The sequence below is a fragment of the Ailuropoda melanoleuca genome, chromosome 13 (assembly GCF_002007445.2).
Source record: "Ailuropoda melanoleuca isolate Jingjing chromosome 13, ASM200744v2, whole genome shotgun sequence".
Lineage (NCBI taxonomy): Eukaryota > Metazoa > Chordata > Mammalia > Carnivora > Ursidae > Ailuropoda > Ailuropoda melanoleuca.
In genome coordinates, this window is record NC_048230.1 from 34,965,789 (window position 1) to 34,983,352 (window position 17,564).

General features: G+C 42.7%; 1 protein-coding gene across 3 annotated transcripts in view; it reads left to right on the forward strand.

Moving 5' to 3' along the window:
- MAP2K6 (mitogen-activated protein kinase kinase 6) overlaps positions 1–17,564 on the forward strand; it is a 104,488-nt gene that overhangs the window by 67,738 nt on the left and 19,186 nt on the right. For 2 of the 3 annotated variants that reach the window (XM_002924218.4, XM_034640117.1), the window contains exons 2-6: positions 4,490–4,556; positions 13,662–13,710; positions 14,264–14,377; positions 15,958–16,077; positions 17,134–17,250. In XM_002924218.4, the coding sequence (XP_002924264.2) occupies positions 4,490–4,556; positions 13,662–13,710; positions 14,264–14,377; positions 15,958–16,077; positions 17,134–17,250 (467 nt within the window). Of the gene's footprint in view, positions 1–1,178; positions 1,297–4,489; positions 4,557–13,661; positions 13,711–14,263; positions 14,378–15,957; positions 16,078–17,133; positions 17,251–17,564 lie in introns of those variants that run through there. The other variant, XM_019804844.2, reaches the window with a different exon arrangement.

Sequence of the window (17,564 nt, forward strand, 5' to 3'; positions counted from 1 at the left end):
GGCTGGAAATCCCATTCACATTGGGAAACAGATTTTGAAAATACGTTTGGCCCTGGAAGCAATGCCATCCTTTTGTAAAGCTGTGTCAATAATCATAAACCCTTATCATCATGCCCCTCCCCCCAAGCTCTTGGCCAAGCTGACCAATAGTTAGGCGTCAGCATATCCTCATGATGCCACCTTCTTGACCCTGTGGGGTTCTCTTGCCGTTTGGGTTGGCACAGCAGTGCCGTCTTCTGTTTTATGTAATAAGGCACATGAGAGACGCTCTTTGTACATCGCCTGTCTGCGTGGGTACTGAGCAAGAGGTCTTGTGTACCCCATCATTTTCGGCATGGTCAACGCTAGCGAACATTTCTGCGGCCTGGGCCATGTTTGCCAACTCTTGGCAAGGTTTTGATTTTCCGGTGCCATTTTGCTCCCGGCCAGGATTATAATGACCCAGCTTTGGTTTAAGATGAATTTTGCAAATATATGTGTGTGGCGGGGCTGCATTTTCAGAGGAAACAAGCATGGGTGGGGCGCGGGGCTCGTGTAACAGAGCCCTGCAGATGCTCGCTCCTGCCAACGAGGCTTACCCTCCGCAGAGCGCACCCGCACGAGAGCAGAGCTGGCCGAGGTCTGCAGGAGCACACGGGAATTCTCGCCTTCTGAGAAGGTTGTTACTAGCATGGGACCCAACATGAAGCCTGTGTTCGGATATATTTTTTGTGTTTGCCTTAGACTCTCAGGGGAAATGGCCATTTCACATACTTGGGCACGTGGTTGTGTTATTTACATTGCTTGCCCTGCTTATTTTTTTATTTTTTTTTTACGTGGTGTTAAATGTTAGCATCAGGTGTTGGCAGCCTTGCTGGGGGAACAGATTGCTTTGACATAAACACAGCTGGAACACTGACCACATATTGTTTTTCTTTCTTTTAAGACATGAAAGAGGCATTTATGGAAAGGCTGGAAAAGGCAGCACTGTCCAGAATTACTTTATAGATGTGTTTTCTTCCAAGTCTGGTTAGTGATGAATGTCACGCCTCAGTGTCCAAATGGACCCACTTTCCTTGTTTCTTTGTGAAGTTGTGGTTTGCTGGGAACAATAGACTCGGAGAGGTTTGCTGTAACCCGCACTTGGGAGGGTGGAGTCTATTCAGTGCTGCTTCTCTCTGCCGAAGTGCGGTCTTCAGAGCGGAGCAAAGAATGCCCTGTGTGTGGTGTTCTTCTGTGAGCCTTGCTTGCAGCCTTGAAAACCTCATCAGAGTCACCCCTGGCCTCTTACTGGGCTCCTCTTTCAGGGATGGGCACGTAAGTGAATTATGGAATTTTGGTGCGTGTGTCTGCGATTTTTGTTTGATTTGATGCACTTTAAATGAAGACGGTGTATTCTAACTGTGTCATTCAACCAGGTTCTGTGTCTCTGGCCAGTATTTTTCTCGTTGCTGTCAGAAGAGAAGCAGGAGCCTTCCTTTCTCACACCTTGAAGACTGTATTTTTATTTTGGTCATTTGTTCCTTTAGTCTCCGTGCCAAGGGCCTCTCTCTCTCTCTCACTCTTTCTTTGCATAGACGTTTTAATGATTTGTGGAGTTATAGTATAATCATGAATTGCTAATCATCAATTGCTATGGTAGAATAATTCATTGCTCTGATTTTCCAAGGCAGTTTTCCCCACAAATAGCTCTCTCTCTGGACATCTCTCTTGTAAGAGCTGAGTTAAAACTGAAGAAGAGAGAGGTGTAGGAATTTCGGAGTGACTTTTGCTTTTGGTTTGCTTACGTGGCAACGGGGGGAGCCTTTTTCAGAGGCAAAATATACTTTACTTTTATTTTGTTTTAACGGAGAGGACGACAGGGTCGCATCTGCTGGGATTATCTGAATTACCTGTCACCTGTGTCGGAGTAGAGATGTAGTCACCTGGACAAGTGGAATTTGTCATGCATTCCTCATGAGGGTATTTAAAATAGCATCTTCTAGCTCTTTGACTGAGGCCCATGGAGAGGAATTGTTGGAATTGGGCCACACATCTATTCGGATTTTCACCATCAGATCCAGCCCTTAGCATTGTTCCTGGTACATGACACGGCTCTCTCTATTATCTACCATTTGTACGGACTCTATGTGTCGTGTAACTGACTGACTTGGTAGCGTGTGCTAAGCAGACGTCTGAGCTCCGGGTGGAGGAAAGTAAATAGTGAGTTTTGAATCTTATAAAACACATAGATGAGCCCAAAGGAGGAGAGCACTGAGAAGCCCTGTGGCAGTGAATGTGGACCTGAAAGGCTTTCTCTGCGTCGGCCACTGCCAAGCGTAGTTCTTCTTGGCTTTATACAACTTGGCAGAATTGATCCTGATTTTGGATTTTGAAGGGATAGAAGAAAAGAGTCAATTACACATTATCTTGGACTGACCGGTTCTGTGCATGAATTTCTTTCTTTTTTTTTTTAAGATTTTATTTATTTATTTGACAGAGAGAGACAGCCAGCGAGAGAGGGAACACAAGCAGGGCGAGTGGGGGAGGAAGAAGCAGGCTCTTAGCAGAGGAGCCTGACGTGGGGCTCGATCCCAGAACGCTGGGATCAGGCCCTGAGCCGAAGGCAGACGCTTAACGATTGCGCCACCCAGGTGCCCCCTGCGCATGAATTTCTTTTTTTTTTCTTTTTTTTTTCGACAGAGATAGAGACAGCCAGTGAGAGAGGGAACACAAGCAGGGGGAGTGGGAGAGTAAGAAGCAGGCTCATAGCAGAGGAGCCTGATGTGGGGCTTGATCCCATAACGCTGGGATCACGCCCTGAGCCGAAGGCAGACGCTTAACCGCTGTGCCACCCAGGCACCCCGTGCATGAATTTCTTAAATGACTTATTTTTTAATGAGACTACAGATTCCCTCTCTAAATGATTGTAATTAACAGCTACGTAAGGTATGTCTGTGCTCTTTCATATGTGCTACCCCATGGCTCTCCTGTCCAGCCCCGAGAGGTAGGCATGAGTATCGTTTCCCCACTTTACAGTTGAGGATATCGAGGAGCAGGTGGAAAGTGACTCTGGAGCTCCTGAGTGAAAGTACCAGATGTAAGCTGGTTTTTTAAAAGCTCATAATTGCATGCTCCCTTTGCCTCCCTCTCTCTGGTCATCCCTGAACTCCTTCCATTGTGGAAGAGGGGAATGAGTTCCATCGTGGAAGAGGGGCATGAGCTCCAGTGTGGGTGTTGGAGACCTGGATTTGGATTCGGATTGGGTCACTGGCTCTATGATATTGAGCAATCATTGAAGTCTTCGGATGTCATTTTCCTGCAAGGAGGTTATATTCTTTGACGTCTTAAGTCTCTTTGCACCTTGAGAATCTCTCTCCCAGGCCTTGTCCAGGGAGAGGTCCAGGCTGTCCAGGCTGGAGTCAGTGCTGTAATGCACCCCAGTGATGAGATAGAGGGAAGGAAAAAAAAAGAACCATCAGCATTCTACCTGGCTCTGCATTGGTTTTTCCTGCCAAGCACGAAGAGACCCAGGATCTCCTTAGCTGAGGAAAATCCTGGGCCCTTAAGAGACCACTGCTCAAGATTCCTGAGCTGGCATTTCTCAGTCTGTTCCCCCCCTCCCCCCGCCCCGAGAGAGGGGGAGGGGCATGGGGTGAGGAAGGGAGAGAATCTTAAGCAGATTCCACTCCCAGCCCGGAGAGCGACGCAGGGCTGGATCACACAACCCTGAGCTGAAATCAAGAGTTGGACGCTTAATCGACTGAACCAACCACCCAGGTGCCCCATCAGTCTGTTCTTTTTTAATTCATCAACAAAAATTTTCTGAGCCAAACTCTCTGCAGTTTCAGTCCAAGGATGAACACAAGGGTTACATCCCCACCCGAAAGAAGCGATAACCTCCTTGCATGATCCCATCTGTTACCTTATTCCTTTTTGGAACAGGGTAAATGTAAATACTACTCTCTCCGTCTTTTAGGTGTCTCCGCTTATGGCAGGTGGTTGAAAAATGGTCAGGGCAGAAGAGTGGAAAGGTATTGTTTATTCTCCCTCCATAGTTAAATCTATCAGTTGTTTACAGATCAAATGAGAAAGTTGTAAGTTCCTGAGATAAGGGTGATTATATTGGACTGACATTAAAAAGGAAAAAATCTATAGCTGACACTACCTACTAGGCATTACCATTCTTATGTACAAGAAAAAAGGAAGAAGTCGGAAGGACCACCTCTCAGCAGGGAGGAAAGGGCAGCTTTCCCAGGTGAAGAGAGTCAGCGTTCTTACACTGATATTTTCATCGTTAAGTGGGGCAGAACGTCATCCATGGGCACAGTCGGCAAGTGGGGAGCTGTGCTCTGCCTGGTGCCTGGGTGCTTGGCACTCACAGACTTCCTGGGTGGGAAGTGGGGTCCTGCAGGAGGAGATGAGAGCTACACGTTCCCAGGCTAGCCCTTTGCCCCTGCTGCAGTGTCTCCGTTCCCACTCTCATGTTGTGATTTCGACCTTAACTTTATCCTTATGTCTCTCCCCATAGGCAGGAAGCGAAACCCTGGCCTTAAGATTCCAAAGGAAGCATTTGAACAACCTCAGCCCAGTTCCACGTAAGTTGGCAAGATCGTCGTCTTAATCCACGCACTTCACTTTCCAGATTTCCAGGGAGTAGGGGTTCCTCTTTGGACTGAGGAGCAATGCCTCGACTATGGAAATCATTGTGAGAAAGGAGAGCCCTTTGGAGGGGGGAGCTGTGTGCTCGCTGTTCCGAGACCTGAAATAATCAGGTCAGTCAGTCAGTCTATATTGAATGGGTAACTTTGAACTCAGCGTCTCACATTACCGGCTGGCAGAAAATTGAGTGTCACAAATGTGTTTGGCAGATGGGGTCCTATGAAGTTCAGAAAGGTCCCTGGACCTGAATTTTTTGCCTTTTCCGTATAGACTTGAGCAATTAAGCAAATCCCTGGGAGAGCCACTCCTATAAAACTTGAGTTTGAGATGGAAAGATGGTATTTGGTAAGGACTCAGCATCCTGACACCTAAATCCTGTCCCATATAAATAAAAGGCAAAATGAGGTAAAGGAACTTTTTTTTTTTTTTTTTGTAATTAGCAGAGGCTTTGGCCCAAATCCCTAAGTGAGCTCAAGTCCTGGTGAAGCAGGATGCCCTCTCCCTTAGCCTCCCTCTTATTTCTTTTTCTCTCCGTGGGGTGGTGAGAGTACCTCCCATCCAGCTGGAGGTATGACTACCTTACAAAGCATCTGCTGGGCCGGAATGGAAATTACAAGGAAAAAGTTCACAACAGAAGTTCTGGAGAGGCAGAGCAAGTATAGGGAAAGGCCATCCCCATGGAAGCTTGAGTTTTCAAGGCCATTGGTCATCTCTACAAAAGTGCCTCCCTTTCTAAAGGTTTTGACCTTAACCACGGTCCATCCTGTCAGAAAGTGCACCTCCAGGTGTTGGAATGTGCTAGTAAAAATGATCGTGTCTACTGTAAGACTTTTGTTGAGGCCATTGGCCATTCCCTGCAGTGGTATGAACCAACGTGCCACTCAAGAACCTCTAAGAACAGAGCAGAAAGTACACTCTTCCAGGTTCTGCTCTGTAGCTCGAGGGCCGAGCTCACCTTAGACTGGTCGTTTCCTGAGGCTCTGCAGCCGGTGGTCCTTCCCATTTCTGCTATCGAGGTTGGTGTTTTCGATCCTTTCTGTTGTTTTTTCCCCTGTGGACCTATGACCTGTGTAATTCATAACCTTTCCTCTCTGATTGGTTTCTCAAGAGTTTAGACTCAAATAGATTACTTCCCTGGGCTATCTGTATAGGACTCCATGTGATATACTTTTAAAAATTTTCAACTTGAAATTATGGTAGATTCATAGGAGATGACAAAGAAATGTGCAGGGAAGTCCCATGGACCCTTCCCCTAGTTTGTGTCCTTCCCTCCATGTTCACATCTTAACACAACAGCAGCACAATATCAAAACAAAGTGGCATTGGTGCAAACCATAGAAGTTATTCAGATCTGTCCAGTACTGTAAGTACTCGTGTGTGTGTGTGTGCGTGTGTGTGTGTAGCTCTGTGCAATTTTATCACATGCGTAGCCTTAGGGAACCACCACCGTAATCAACACATTCAATTGTATCAACACCACTAGACTCTGGTGTTGTTCCCTCATAGCCACGCCCACCTCTTACCCCCAGCCCTAATCTCTGGCAACCACTCATCTGTTCCCCATTTCCATTTTGTGGTCTCATGATTGCTACATCAACCAAATCATGCATCTTCTCTTTGAGATTGGCTTTTCCATGCAGCAAAGTTTCCTCGAGGTTCATTTAAGTTGTTGCATGTATCAGTAGTTCTTTCCTTGTTATTGCTGAATCTGTTCCATGGTACGGCTATACCACAGTTTGTTGAACCCTTTAGCCTTTGAAGGAGATATGGGTAGTTTCTGGTTTGGGGCTGTTGTGACAAAAGCAAGTTCCTTCATGAAAATAAGTCTTTGTTTCCCTGGCACATATGTCCAGTAGTGCAATTGCTGGGTCATTCGGTAAGTCCATTTTTGAAATAACTTCCAAGGTATTTTCCAGAGAGGTTGTACCATTTTACATTTGTATTAGCAATTTGTGAGTGATCCAGTTTCTCTGCATCCCTGCCAACATTAACACTATTTTCCATTTTAGTCACTCTTTTTTTTTTTTGAATGTTGATTTATTTATTTGTGTGTGTGAGAGAGAAAGTGCAAGTTGGAGGGAGGGGCAGAGGGAGGGGGAGAGAGAGAATCTTGAGCAGACTCCTCACTGAGCATGGAGCCCGACACAGGGCTCGATCTCACAACCCTGAGATCCTGACCTGAGCTGAAATTAAGAGTTGGACACTTAACTGACTGAGCCACCCAGGTGCCCCATTAGCCATTCTGATAGATGTATAATGATACATCATTGCAGTTCTCACTTTTATTTTTCTAGTGACTAATGGTGCTGAGTATTTTTAGGTGTTTATTTTCCATACATATATCTTTGGTGGTGAAATGTCTGTGCATGTCTTTGCCTACTTCCTAATTAGATTACTTTTTTAAATGTTGAGTTTTGAGAGTTCTTTCTATATTCGAGACAAGGAGTTTGTCAGATATGTGATTTAAAAACATTTTTTCTCAGTCTATAATTCTTCTCTTCATCCTTTTATTTTGATGAAATCCCATCTAACAATTTTTCCTCTTATGGGTCATGCTTTTGGTGACAATTTTAAGAACCCATTGCTTCACACTTTGTTCTTATTTTTCAACATAATTTTGGCTATTTTATGGCTTTTTCCTTTCCATATTAGTTTTAGAATCAGCTTGTCTATGTCTACGAAGGACCTTGCTGAGATTTTGGTAGGAATTACGTGTAACCTATAGATTAGTTTGGGGAGAATTGACATCTTGACTACACTGAGTCTCTTAATCCGTGAACTTGGTAGATTTCTGCAAGTCTTTAGATTTTCTTTGATGTCTTTCATCAGTATTTTATAGTTTTTATCATACAGACTCTGCAGTAGGGTTTGTTAAGATTTATACCTAAGCATTTCATTTTGTGGGGAGCAACTAAATGATACTCCATTTTAAATTTTGGTTTCCACCTGTTAAGGGTCAGTATATAGAAATGCAATAGATTTTTTTGTATTGCTCTTGTATCCTGTGACATACTGAATTCACTTAGTAGTTCCAGGAGCATTTTTGTAGGCTCTTGTGTGTGTGTGTGTGTGTGTGTGTGTTTGTAAATTCTGTAGAGCTCTCTATGTAGACAATCATGCTGCCTGCAAATAGAGATAATTTTCTTTTTTCCTTTTCAAACTGTATTTTTAAAAACTTTCATTATTATTATTTTGCTTTATTTCAGTGGCAAGAACGTCCAGTACCATGTCAGATAAGATTTGTGAGAACAAGCAACCTTGCTTTGTTGTTAGAGGGAAAGCATTCAGTCTTTTACCATTAAGCATGATGTTAGGGTTTTGTAGATTGGGGCTTGGAAAAGTTCCTCTCTAGTCGTGGGGTCCTGAGGCTTTTTATTGTTAATGTGTGTTGAATTTTGTTAAGTGCTTTCTTGTGCATCACTTGACACAATCATAGATTTTTCTTCTTTGTACTATTGATATGGATTACATTGTGATTGATTTTTAAATATTAAACTAGCTCTGCATACCCAAAACAAATTCCACTTGGTTGTGGTATACACACACACACACACACACACTCACACACTCACACACACTGCTGCATTCAATCTGTTGAAATTTTGTTGAGGATTTTTGGGTCTAAGTTCATGAGAGATGTTGGTCTGTAGTAGATTGTTTTGAGTTCGTTCTTTCTTTCTTTCTTTCTTTCTTTCTTTCTTTCTTTCTTTCTTTTTTGGTGTGTGCTGTTATTTTCTGGTTTTGACATTAAAGTAATATTGGCCTCATAAAATGAATTGATAAGAGTTTCTTCTGTTTTTTTTCTGTTAGACACATATAATCTGTATTAATTCTTTTAAAAAAAAGTTTGCTTAAATTCTCCAGTGAAACAAAATGAGCCAATATAGTTATTTTTTTTTCCCCTGGGGATTTTAAAATACAAAATCAATCTCTGTAATAGTTATAGGACTATTAAGATGACCTATTTTTTCAAGTTTGGGTAGTTGCTGGTTTTCAAGGAATTGGTCCATTTCTTCTAAGTTGTTGAATTTATAAGAGTAACATTGCTTATAGTATTGCCTGATTATTCTTTGAATGGCTGTAGGACATGTTGTGATATCCCATTTTTTTCTGAGACTGGTAATCTGTGCTTGTTGTCTAGTAATCTGTGTCAGTCTTGCTGGAGGTTTATCAATATTATTGATTTTTAAAAACATTTTATTTATGTACGTATGTGTATGTATGTATTTAGAGAGCTCACGTGCAAGAGGGGGGAGGGGCAGAGAGAGAGGGAGAGAAACGTAAGCAGACTTCCTGCTGAGCACAGACCCTGACTGGGGGCTAGATTCCACCACCCTGAGCTCAAGACCTGAGCCAGAATCAAGAGTCAGACGCTCAACTGACTGAGCCACCGAGGCACCCTGATTTTGGGGTACATTCCTATGTCACCCTCCCGCTTGTCTTACATTCCTTCCCTTTAAATTGTTAACCCTCATTTTCTTCTTAAAGATTTTTTTTTTAANGACTGAGCCACCGAGGCACCCTGATTTTGGGGTACATTCCTATGTCACCCTCCCGCTTGTCTTACATTCCTTTCCTTTAAATTGTTAANAGAGGGAACACAAGCAGGGGGAGTGGGAGAGGAAGAAGCAGGCTCATAGCTGAGGAGCCTGATGTGGGGCTCGATCCCATAACGCCGGGATCACGCCCTGAGCTGAAGGCAGACGCTTAACCGCTGTGCCACCCAGGCGCCCCTCCCTCATTTTCTTCTAACTTATATTAATTTTCTGTATTTTATGAATTTTCTGAAAGCCACAATAAATCCTACCTTCGTATAAATAAATGAGTAAACACCTGTGCAATGAAAAACCTAGTTTCTGTGTGTCTTTCCCTTATGTGGTAGAATAAACTTTGAATTTGATTTTCTTTTCGCTGCGTAAAGCCAAGAGCATCACTTTATTGTTGTAGACTAGACCACTTCAGCTCACGGAGAGCCTCATTATTAGTCGTCGCATTTTAATACAGTTGCTTATATTCGTAGTCTTGAAGAAGTAGCTTCCACATTTTGTGTTTTTCTTGGCAATTTTGGGGGGTTGGCTTGGTGACACGTACCATTTATACCCTGCCTTCTTCTGCTGTACTACACAAAAATAAATATCCTGGGACAGAGCTCCATTCTTCCCAGCTCTGTGTGTGTGGTCCCTCTGCTTGAGCTCTTTCTCTGAGTAACTGATGCCAACGTGTCTTTGGCTCAGGTTTCGGAGCCGTCCCCACGCTTGATTGGCACCAGCTCATTCTGAATTGACTCTATGCTAGTTGAGTATTATTCCAGTTAACCCTCCCAAGAAGCTTAGGAGGCCTTACTTTATAAGTGAGGAAACAGACCTGTCCAAGGTCAGGTGCTCAGAACAGCCCAGCATCACTTCATGGGTAAGAGTTTGGGCTCCCGCTGGAATGCCTAGCTTTGCATTTGGGATCTAAACTTCACTAGCGGACTACCTCAGGTGAGTTCCCTAATCCTACGACGCCTTAGTTTCCCCTTCTGAAAAATGGGAATAAATGATGTGGTTTCTGTGAGGAGGAAGTGTCATCATCCATATTAAGTGTCTAGGCAAGTGCCTGTTCCATTGTAAGTTCTCAGAGAAGGTTGCTCCAAGTGTTGTTGCCATTCTTATTACTAATCTACTTAATCATTATTCATGATGATTATTATTTAGTGGAAGAGCGGGCATATGGAGTCAGGGCTCTCTGACTTTCAAGTATATACTCTTAGCCACCCGTCAGACTGGTAGAGAGTGTGGTCAAACAGTCTGAGGCTAGTAAAGCAACAGGCGGGATCTTTTCCTTCTGCCTTTGAGAAGATGTCATTGTGAGGCTCAGGGTTCTAATTTTGCCACATCTTGAATGACTTTAAATTATTTAGTCTTTTTCTTTGTCAGCTCTTCACATCAAGGTAGAGTTGTGTCAATTAAAGAAGATATTTTATATAAAGCGTGTGGCACAGTCGCTGGCCCACGTAGATGCTTAATAAATATTGTCGAATAGATGAACAGTAATTGTCCTACTAGCCAGTAAACTGATTACTTATTACTTAGAATTACAAATAAATAATTATTATAATAAACCCAAACTGGTTGTTCATATAAAAGCGAATACTAGGGGCGCCTTGCTTAGGTCATGATCTCAGGGTCCACTCTGCATGGAGCCCACTCAAGGTTCTCTCTCCCTCTGCTTCCTCCCCGCTTGAGTGCACTCGCTCTCAAAAAAAAAAAAAATCTAATACTGGGTGGCCTTTGGAGTACCTTTGACCTTCCAGGGAAGGAATTTTGTAATAAGCCTGTTTCTTTCCCCAGAGGACTAAAATATTGAATAAGCAACAGAGAACATACACCCACAGTTTAACCTCCTGCAGAGACTCAGTGCCCCAGACAAACTAATATGCCCAGCCTTGGACAGAACACAGTGTCAACGTACCTAATACGAACTGTCGGCCTCGGCCCCATCATTTGATGCTTTTGGCAGACTTGATGAGCCCAAAGGCCTCGAGCTTGGGTGGATTGATCATTTTTACTAGAGGGGGCCTGGGTGTTGGGAGTAGGTTCCTTGGATTCAACCATACTTGGACTGAAATCATGGCCTTACCACTTGGGAGCAAGTTAGTTAAACTCTGAGCCAAAAGGTTTTTCCTCTCCCATTACTCCATGGGACTAATGGTACTCATAAAAGAGAGAGTGTGCATGTGTTTAAAGAATTAAATGAGATGTAGGTAAAGCATTGCACTCAGTTCAGCCTATATCACTTTCTTTTTAGTTCAAGACTGAGATTCAAGTGGCCTGAGTTTTATTTTCAGCTCTGTTGGGATGTCTGGGTTTAGCAAATCCGAGCTTTTCTGGGTTCCATTTTTCTCATTCTGGAAAAATGGCATGACCCCCTTCTATTAGGTAGTGGTATATAATGCAAGGTTAGTACAACACTGGAGTTCAGCAAACATTTTTTTTTTGCAAAGGCCAGCTGGTACATATTTCAGGCTACCTGGGCCCCAGTGGTCCCTGTTGGATATTCTTCATAGTTTGTTTTCCTACAACTTTGTAAACTTGAATACTGTCATTCTTAGCTGGGCCACAGGCTGTCATTGTGACAAGCCCAATGAATATTGGAATACCAGAGCTGGAAGAGGTCTTACCCAATGCCCTCTTTGGATGGCAAGAAAAGGGAGGTAGCCCCAAATAATGAGTGACCTTCCTGTTGCTTCATACTTTTTAAAAGGAAGGGTGCCAAACAACTGCAGAGATTTTTTTATTTATGGTAGTCACACGTTTCAAGTCATATTTGTCTTTATTTCAGAGTTCCATTGCAGTTAGTACAAATCATTGACGATGAAAGAAACATTGCTTTGGAAATTTTAAGAACCAGAAATCAGATTTTTAGAAATGTAGTCCTCTGGAAAGTATTTCTGAAGAAAAATTCCCTGCTCATAAACACAAGAATATATAAAAATATCACTGGTGTGTACTCGGGTGTGCGTGTGTTTATGTGCGTGTATGTGTGTGTGTGTTTTCCTTAAACCCAGTTCTTGGTTTTAAGTTAGTCTAGAAAAACCTTTATTTTAGGTATTCTATGCATTTCAAAGGGATTTTGAGGTGAGGGAGGGCTTGCCATTAAAACCTAAAATTTATGTTTATATCTGTGTTTATATTCCCATTTTCCCTTATTGTTTTGTTTAGTTAGTTAGTTTCAGTAGAAGGGGCAGAATTATAACACATTGGGGCTGGGAAAAATTGTCATGGTCCAGGATTCTTTTCTCCCTTCCTGTCATATTTCCTTCCTTCCATTTTCCCTTATATGTTTCTGGAGACAGTTCTGCATGGAATGTCCCCTTAGGAAGGCCTGGGTCTCTTTGGTCACCTTGGATTCTGGCAGCCCTGGGATTCTTTTTTCTTTCTGTGGTGATACTTTTGGTGCATTTGTTTCAATAAAATGCTCCCTGAAGCTCCTGGTTAGTTGCATGGCCGAAGCCATACTTCTTTCTCTTGATTGGATCGATATCGACCCAGGTAGTATTACAGTAGTAGAAATAAACGCACATGAGGGCACCATGTGCTGTCTCTATGGAGACACAAAATCAGCCAACCTGTGGCTGCCGAGATGACCCCTGGATGGTGTGTGTGCTACGTACTGGAGAACTATCACAACTGTCTTAGACAGCCTGGTAGAACAGGACGTATTCTGATCTGCAAACCAGGAGACCTGGCTTCTTTGTGATCTTGGGCAAGTTAGTTCACCTCTCTGGGACTTTTTTCCATCTATAAACAGGACTAGAGAGATTTGGAATTATTATGGTTTATGGATTTTGCGAGTTAACATAACCATATGCTAATTATTGTGTTTTTTTTTTAAGCAATTATGGGAAAATGTGGTGGAATAATTGGGCACATTGGTGTTCTTGGATGAAAGAAAAAGTTTGAGGCTTACTAGAATAGTACAATTATTTATATAATTATATGCACCTAGCTCATATTTATTGGATATTTACTGTATGCCAGTCATTCTGCTAAGCATTTTACTTGGAATATCTCAGGATATACTACTATCCTCATGTTAAAGAAGAAATAGAAGCTCAAAGAGATTAAGTCATTTATTCAGTTTATTTTATTTTTTTGAAGATTTATTTATTTTAGAGAGAGAGACTATGAGAGTGAGCATGGGGCAGGGCGGATGGGAAGGAACAGAGGGAAAGGGAGAGATTCTTAAGCAGACTCCCTGCTGAGCACGGAGCCCAACACGGGACTCGATCCCACAATGCCGAGTTCATGACCTGAGCCAAAATCAAGAGCCGGACACTCACCTGACCGAGCCACCCATGCACCCTGGAGATTAAGTCATTTAAACTCAAATATATTTAACTCCATATCCTGCACTACTAACACTTTTGTGCTACTTGGTTTTACTGATGAACTTCCAGCTTAACCCTAAGTTAAACTCTCTCCTGTCGTATATGATTTGGGAAGGACATAGTTGACTAAATACCTCATGTTTTTTCTTTTCCCTCTTTTTTTCCTTAGGCCACCTCGAGACTTAGACTCTAAAGCTTGCATTTCTATTGGAAATCAGGTAAGAAAAAAAGTCATGTTTGGCAGTCAATATCTTGACCATTTCACATGTATGCTTTCTGACTGGTCACTGGAAAATTTATCTTCCATAACATGGCATTAGGGGATGGGTCAAAAAGTTTGAGTTTAAGCAGAAGTGGTGGGGGGCCCTCTTGCTGTTTTGGATGCCTCGTTGAAATCAGGCTAGTGTCATCCTGACAGAAGGTATTCGGGAGGAGTAGATGATTTGCTTTGGGGCACATTCCTCAAAGTCCAAGGGTAGATGTAGTTGCCATCCGTCAGCAAATGGATTAAATGTGTCAGGAAGGGAACAGGCCTAAGGAGCCACAGTGTAGACAGCTCAAAGTGAGTTTGGAAGCTGAGTTGGAGTTGGCTGTCTGTATTGCCCGTGACAAGTAGGTGGCCTACTCTGAGTCTAAACATCTCCTGGTGCTTCCTGCTTGCAGTGCAGAAATAGCCCTTAGAACGTTGGGAGAAGCCAGAGAGAGGACGAGGTCGTCTATGTCCTTAATTTTTTTTCTTTCCTCTTGCATTATTACTTTTTTCTGTTGCAGAACTTTGAGGTGAAGGCCGATGACCTGGAGCCCATAATGGAACTGGGGCGAGGTGCGTACGGGGTGGTGGAGAAGATGCGACACGTGCCCAGCGGGCAGATCATGGCGGTGAAGGTAGAGTTGACGCTCCCCAAATGCTTTCTGTCTGTGATATATACGTTCGTCCATCTCAGTTGCAATGAATTCTTTTTGTAGAAGTAAAACAATCTTCAATGGGGTCAAACAAAGAAGATTATCTATAGGGAACAATATTTCCCTCTAAATGTGTGGAAAATGCTTCCTTGGTATGAGTTGCATTTACTGTTTTTGTTTTTTTTTTAAACTGGTAAATCCGACCCCCTCCTTTTAATTTTTTATGTAACTACCATGTCATCACACTTAAAAGAATTATCAGTACTTCTTTAAGGTCATGGAATACCAGCTCCCAGTTAAAAATACCTGGATCATCACCATGTGTTGTTTTTTTTTTTTTTTTGCCTGCTGGTTGTTGAAGTCAAGATTCAAATAAAAGTTCACCTACTGCACTTGGTTGTTATGTCTCAAAAGTCTCTTTTAATATTCTGTTGCTTTTAAAGAATGGTCCCTGAAAATCAGGAAATCAGAATTGAGAGAGAAAATTATGTCCATTAGTGGCAAAAATGAGGGCCAATTGCCTCTCGAGGGAATTTGCATCATTTTTGAGCTGGAAAAGGAAATTTAGAATCATTGCATATTTTTTTAAAATTTTATTTATTTATTTGAGAGAGAGAGAGAGAGCATGAGCGAGGGGAGAGGCAGAGGGAGAAGCAGACTCCCTGCTGAGCAGGGAACCCCATGCAGGGCTCGATCCCAGGATCCCGGGATCATGACCTGAGCCAAAGGCAGATGCTTAACCAACTGAGCCACCCAGGCACCCCTCATTGAATATTTCTTGAGTGGATGCTCGAGGGGCCTTGGGGATCCCCCCTCTGCACATGAGTTCATAGATTTGGGCCCTTGTTAGGAAAGTGGATGGTCAGATGCTGTGGACCCCTTTGTTTTTGGAGAATCTTTCCCTTACCTTGCATTTTGCAATGTGTTCTTCTGCAGACTTTTTGCTAATTAGGCCAAAAGTATGACAGGCTCGTGATATTATATCTTTACTGTCATTTAATGACGGAATCGTATTTCTTTAAGGCTCCATTTGCTGGTGTGACAGGTGTCTATTCTCTCAGAAGCCCTGGGATAGGAATGAACAGTTTCTCCATTTCTGCTTGATTCCATCCATCTCTGATAGCTCTGTCCATTCTTTTATGGTTCCTCCTTCGTCCAAATATTCTTCCCAAAGAGGGGCTTTTGGATTTTTTTTGTGGGATCCTGAGCAGCCACAAAGTCACGAATACTCTGGTCTCTGTACTGAACAGACATAACACAATAAAGCAGACTGTTTTTGTGACTTGGAAGGAAATACATTTGCCAACATTTGCACAGTTTCCAAAATATATTATCAGTTTGCTCCTTGCCAGGGATTTTTCAGGAAATCCACTGAAAGTCTTCCTTATTTCTCATTTGTTATAAATAGCTAATCACTAGGGTAAATACTTGAAAGGTCATTACTAGAGCTTGTGGTGTGCGTTTTGTAGTATTTTTGGGATGGGACACCTTAAGGTCCCTGCCTTATTAACTGACTCATCCTCAGAGCTGTAACTGTACGTTTTCCATGCATTTCCATTCAGCGGATCCGGGCCACAGTAAATAGCCAGGAGCAGAAAAGGCTACTGATGGATTTGGATATTTCCATGAGGACAGTGGACTGTCCTTTCACCGTCACCTTTTATGGTGCCCTCTTCCGGGAGGTAGGTGATCCTTCATTCCAACATCAGAGGAGAACAAGGGTCTAAAAAGAAGTTTCTCTAATCATATAAGCAGGATTCACAATCCTGGTACTCTTCCTGGTTTGACGTGTCTTCTATAGAGAGATTTCGGCTTGGGCGGTGAGGACATGCCCTGCTGCAAAGTTGCCTTGAAATGATAGTCTTTCCAAGTGTGTTTAGCTGTTTTGAAGACACAGAGGCTCCCTTTCTCCTTTCTGTTTTGGTTTGTGTATTTTGTCATGGTTATCTCTATCAGTTTCCTATAGACTAATTTAGGTAGCTTTCTTAAAATCTGAAATATTGTGGTCTTTTGGCCAAATGATAAGCTTCATTTACCCTGTTTATGTACCCCAGCAGCTTACATTTATCCCTGTGCTTTACCTCTGCTTTAAATTTCCCATGATGTGGATTATGATGCTTTGACCAGCTTTTGGATGAACGATTGCTAGTGTTCTGGGTGGGAGGTCAGACATGGAGTAGGCCTGGAGACCTAAACCCTGGAGGACAGTAACCATCAAGGCCTGGATCTCTGGGAATCTATTGTTTGCGATCATTAGTATTGATGTATTTATTTATTTAAAAAGTTTTTTAAAAATTTGAGTTGACACAGAATGGCACATTCGTTTCAGTTGTACAACATGGGAATTCAGCTTCTCTCTACATTGTAACTGCTCGGCACAAGGGTAGCGACCACCTGTCACCATATGACTGTATTATAGTATCATCGACTATATTCCCTCTACCGTGCCTTTTAGTCTCGTAACTTCTTCATTCCATAGCTGGAGTGACTGTTCGTATTTAGACCCTAGTCTTCATCAAGGAGTAGAGACCACATGCAGGTTCTGCTCAGCTCTCCGCTCGTTGGCTCTTTGGAAACGAACTTGCTTGTTTGTAAATTCCTTTGAGATCTTGAAAGGAAATTGTAGATTTCCTCCAAAAACTCAAGGAAGAGATAGTTCTTCCTGACAGGTGTTGACTGTTTCCCCTTCTTTTCCTTTTCTATCCTCTCTAACAATCTCTGAACCAATCCGTCTCCAGGGTGACGTTTGGATCTGTATGGAGCTCATGGATACGTCGCTAGATAAATTCTACAAACAAGTGATTGATAAAGGCCAAACAATTCCAGAGGACATCTTAGGGAAAATAGCAGTTTCTGTGAGTACATCATGAACCCTACTACAAGGAGCATGTGAGAAGTCTAGACCTGGTGTGTCTCTGATTCCAGCCATGTCTGCTGAATGCAGGAGTGAGTGCACCTGTGGACGAGTAAATGAATGCTTTTCTTTCTGGGTGCTAGAAGATTCTACCACTGACTTGGTTTGGTCAACTCTCCGTTAAAATGCCTTTAAGCAGTGCCTTCATCTGCTGTGACCGCATTCCTGGTGTCTGTATTCTGATATTAGTTTACTTTGACTTTCATTTGTAGATTTTTAAATGTGTTCTTAAGGCTAATAGAGCATAGAAAGAAG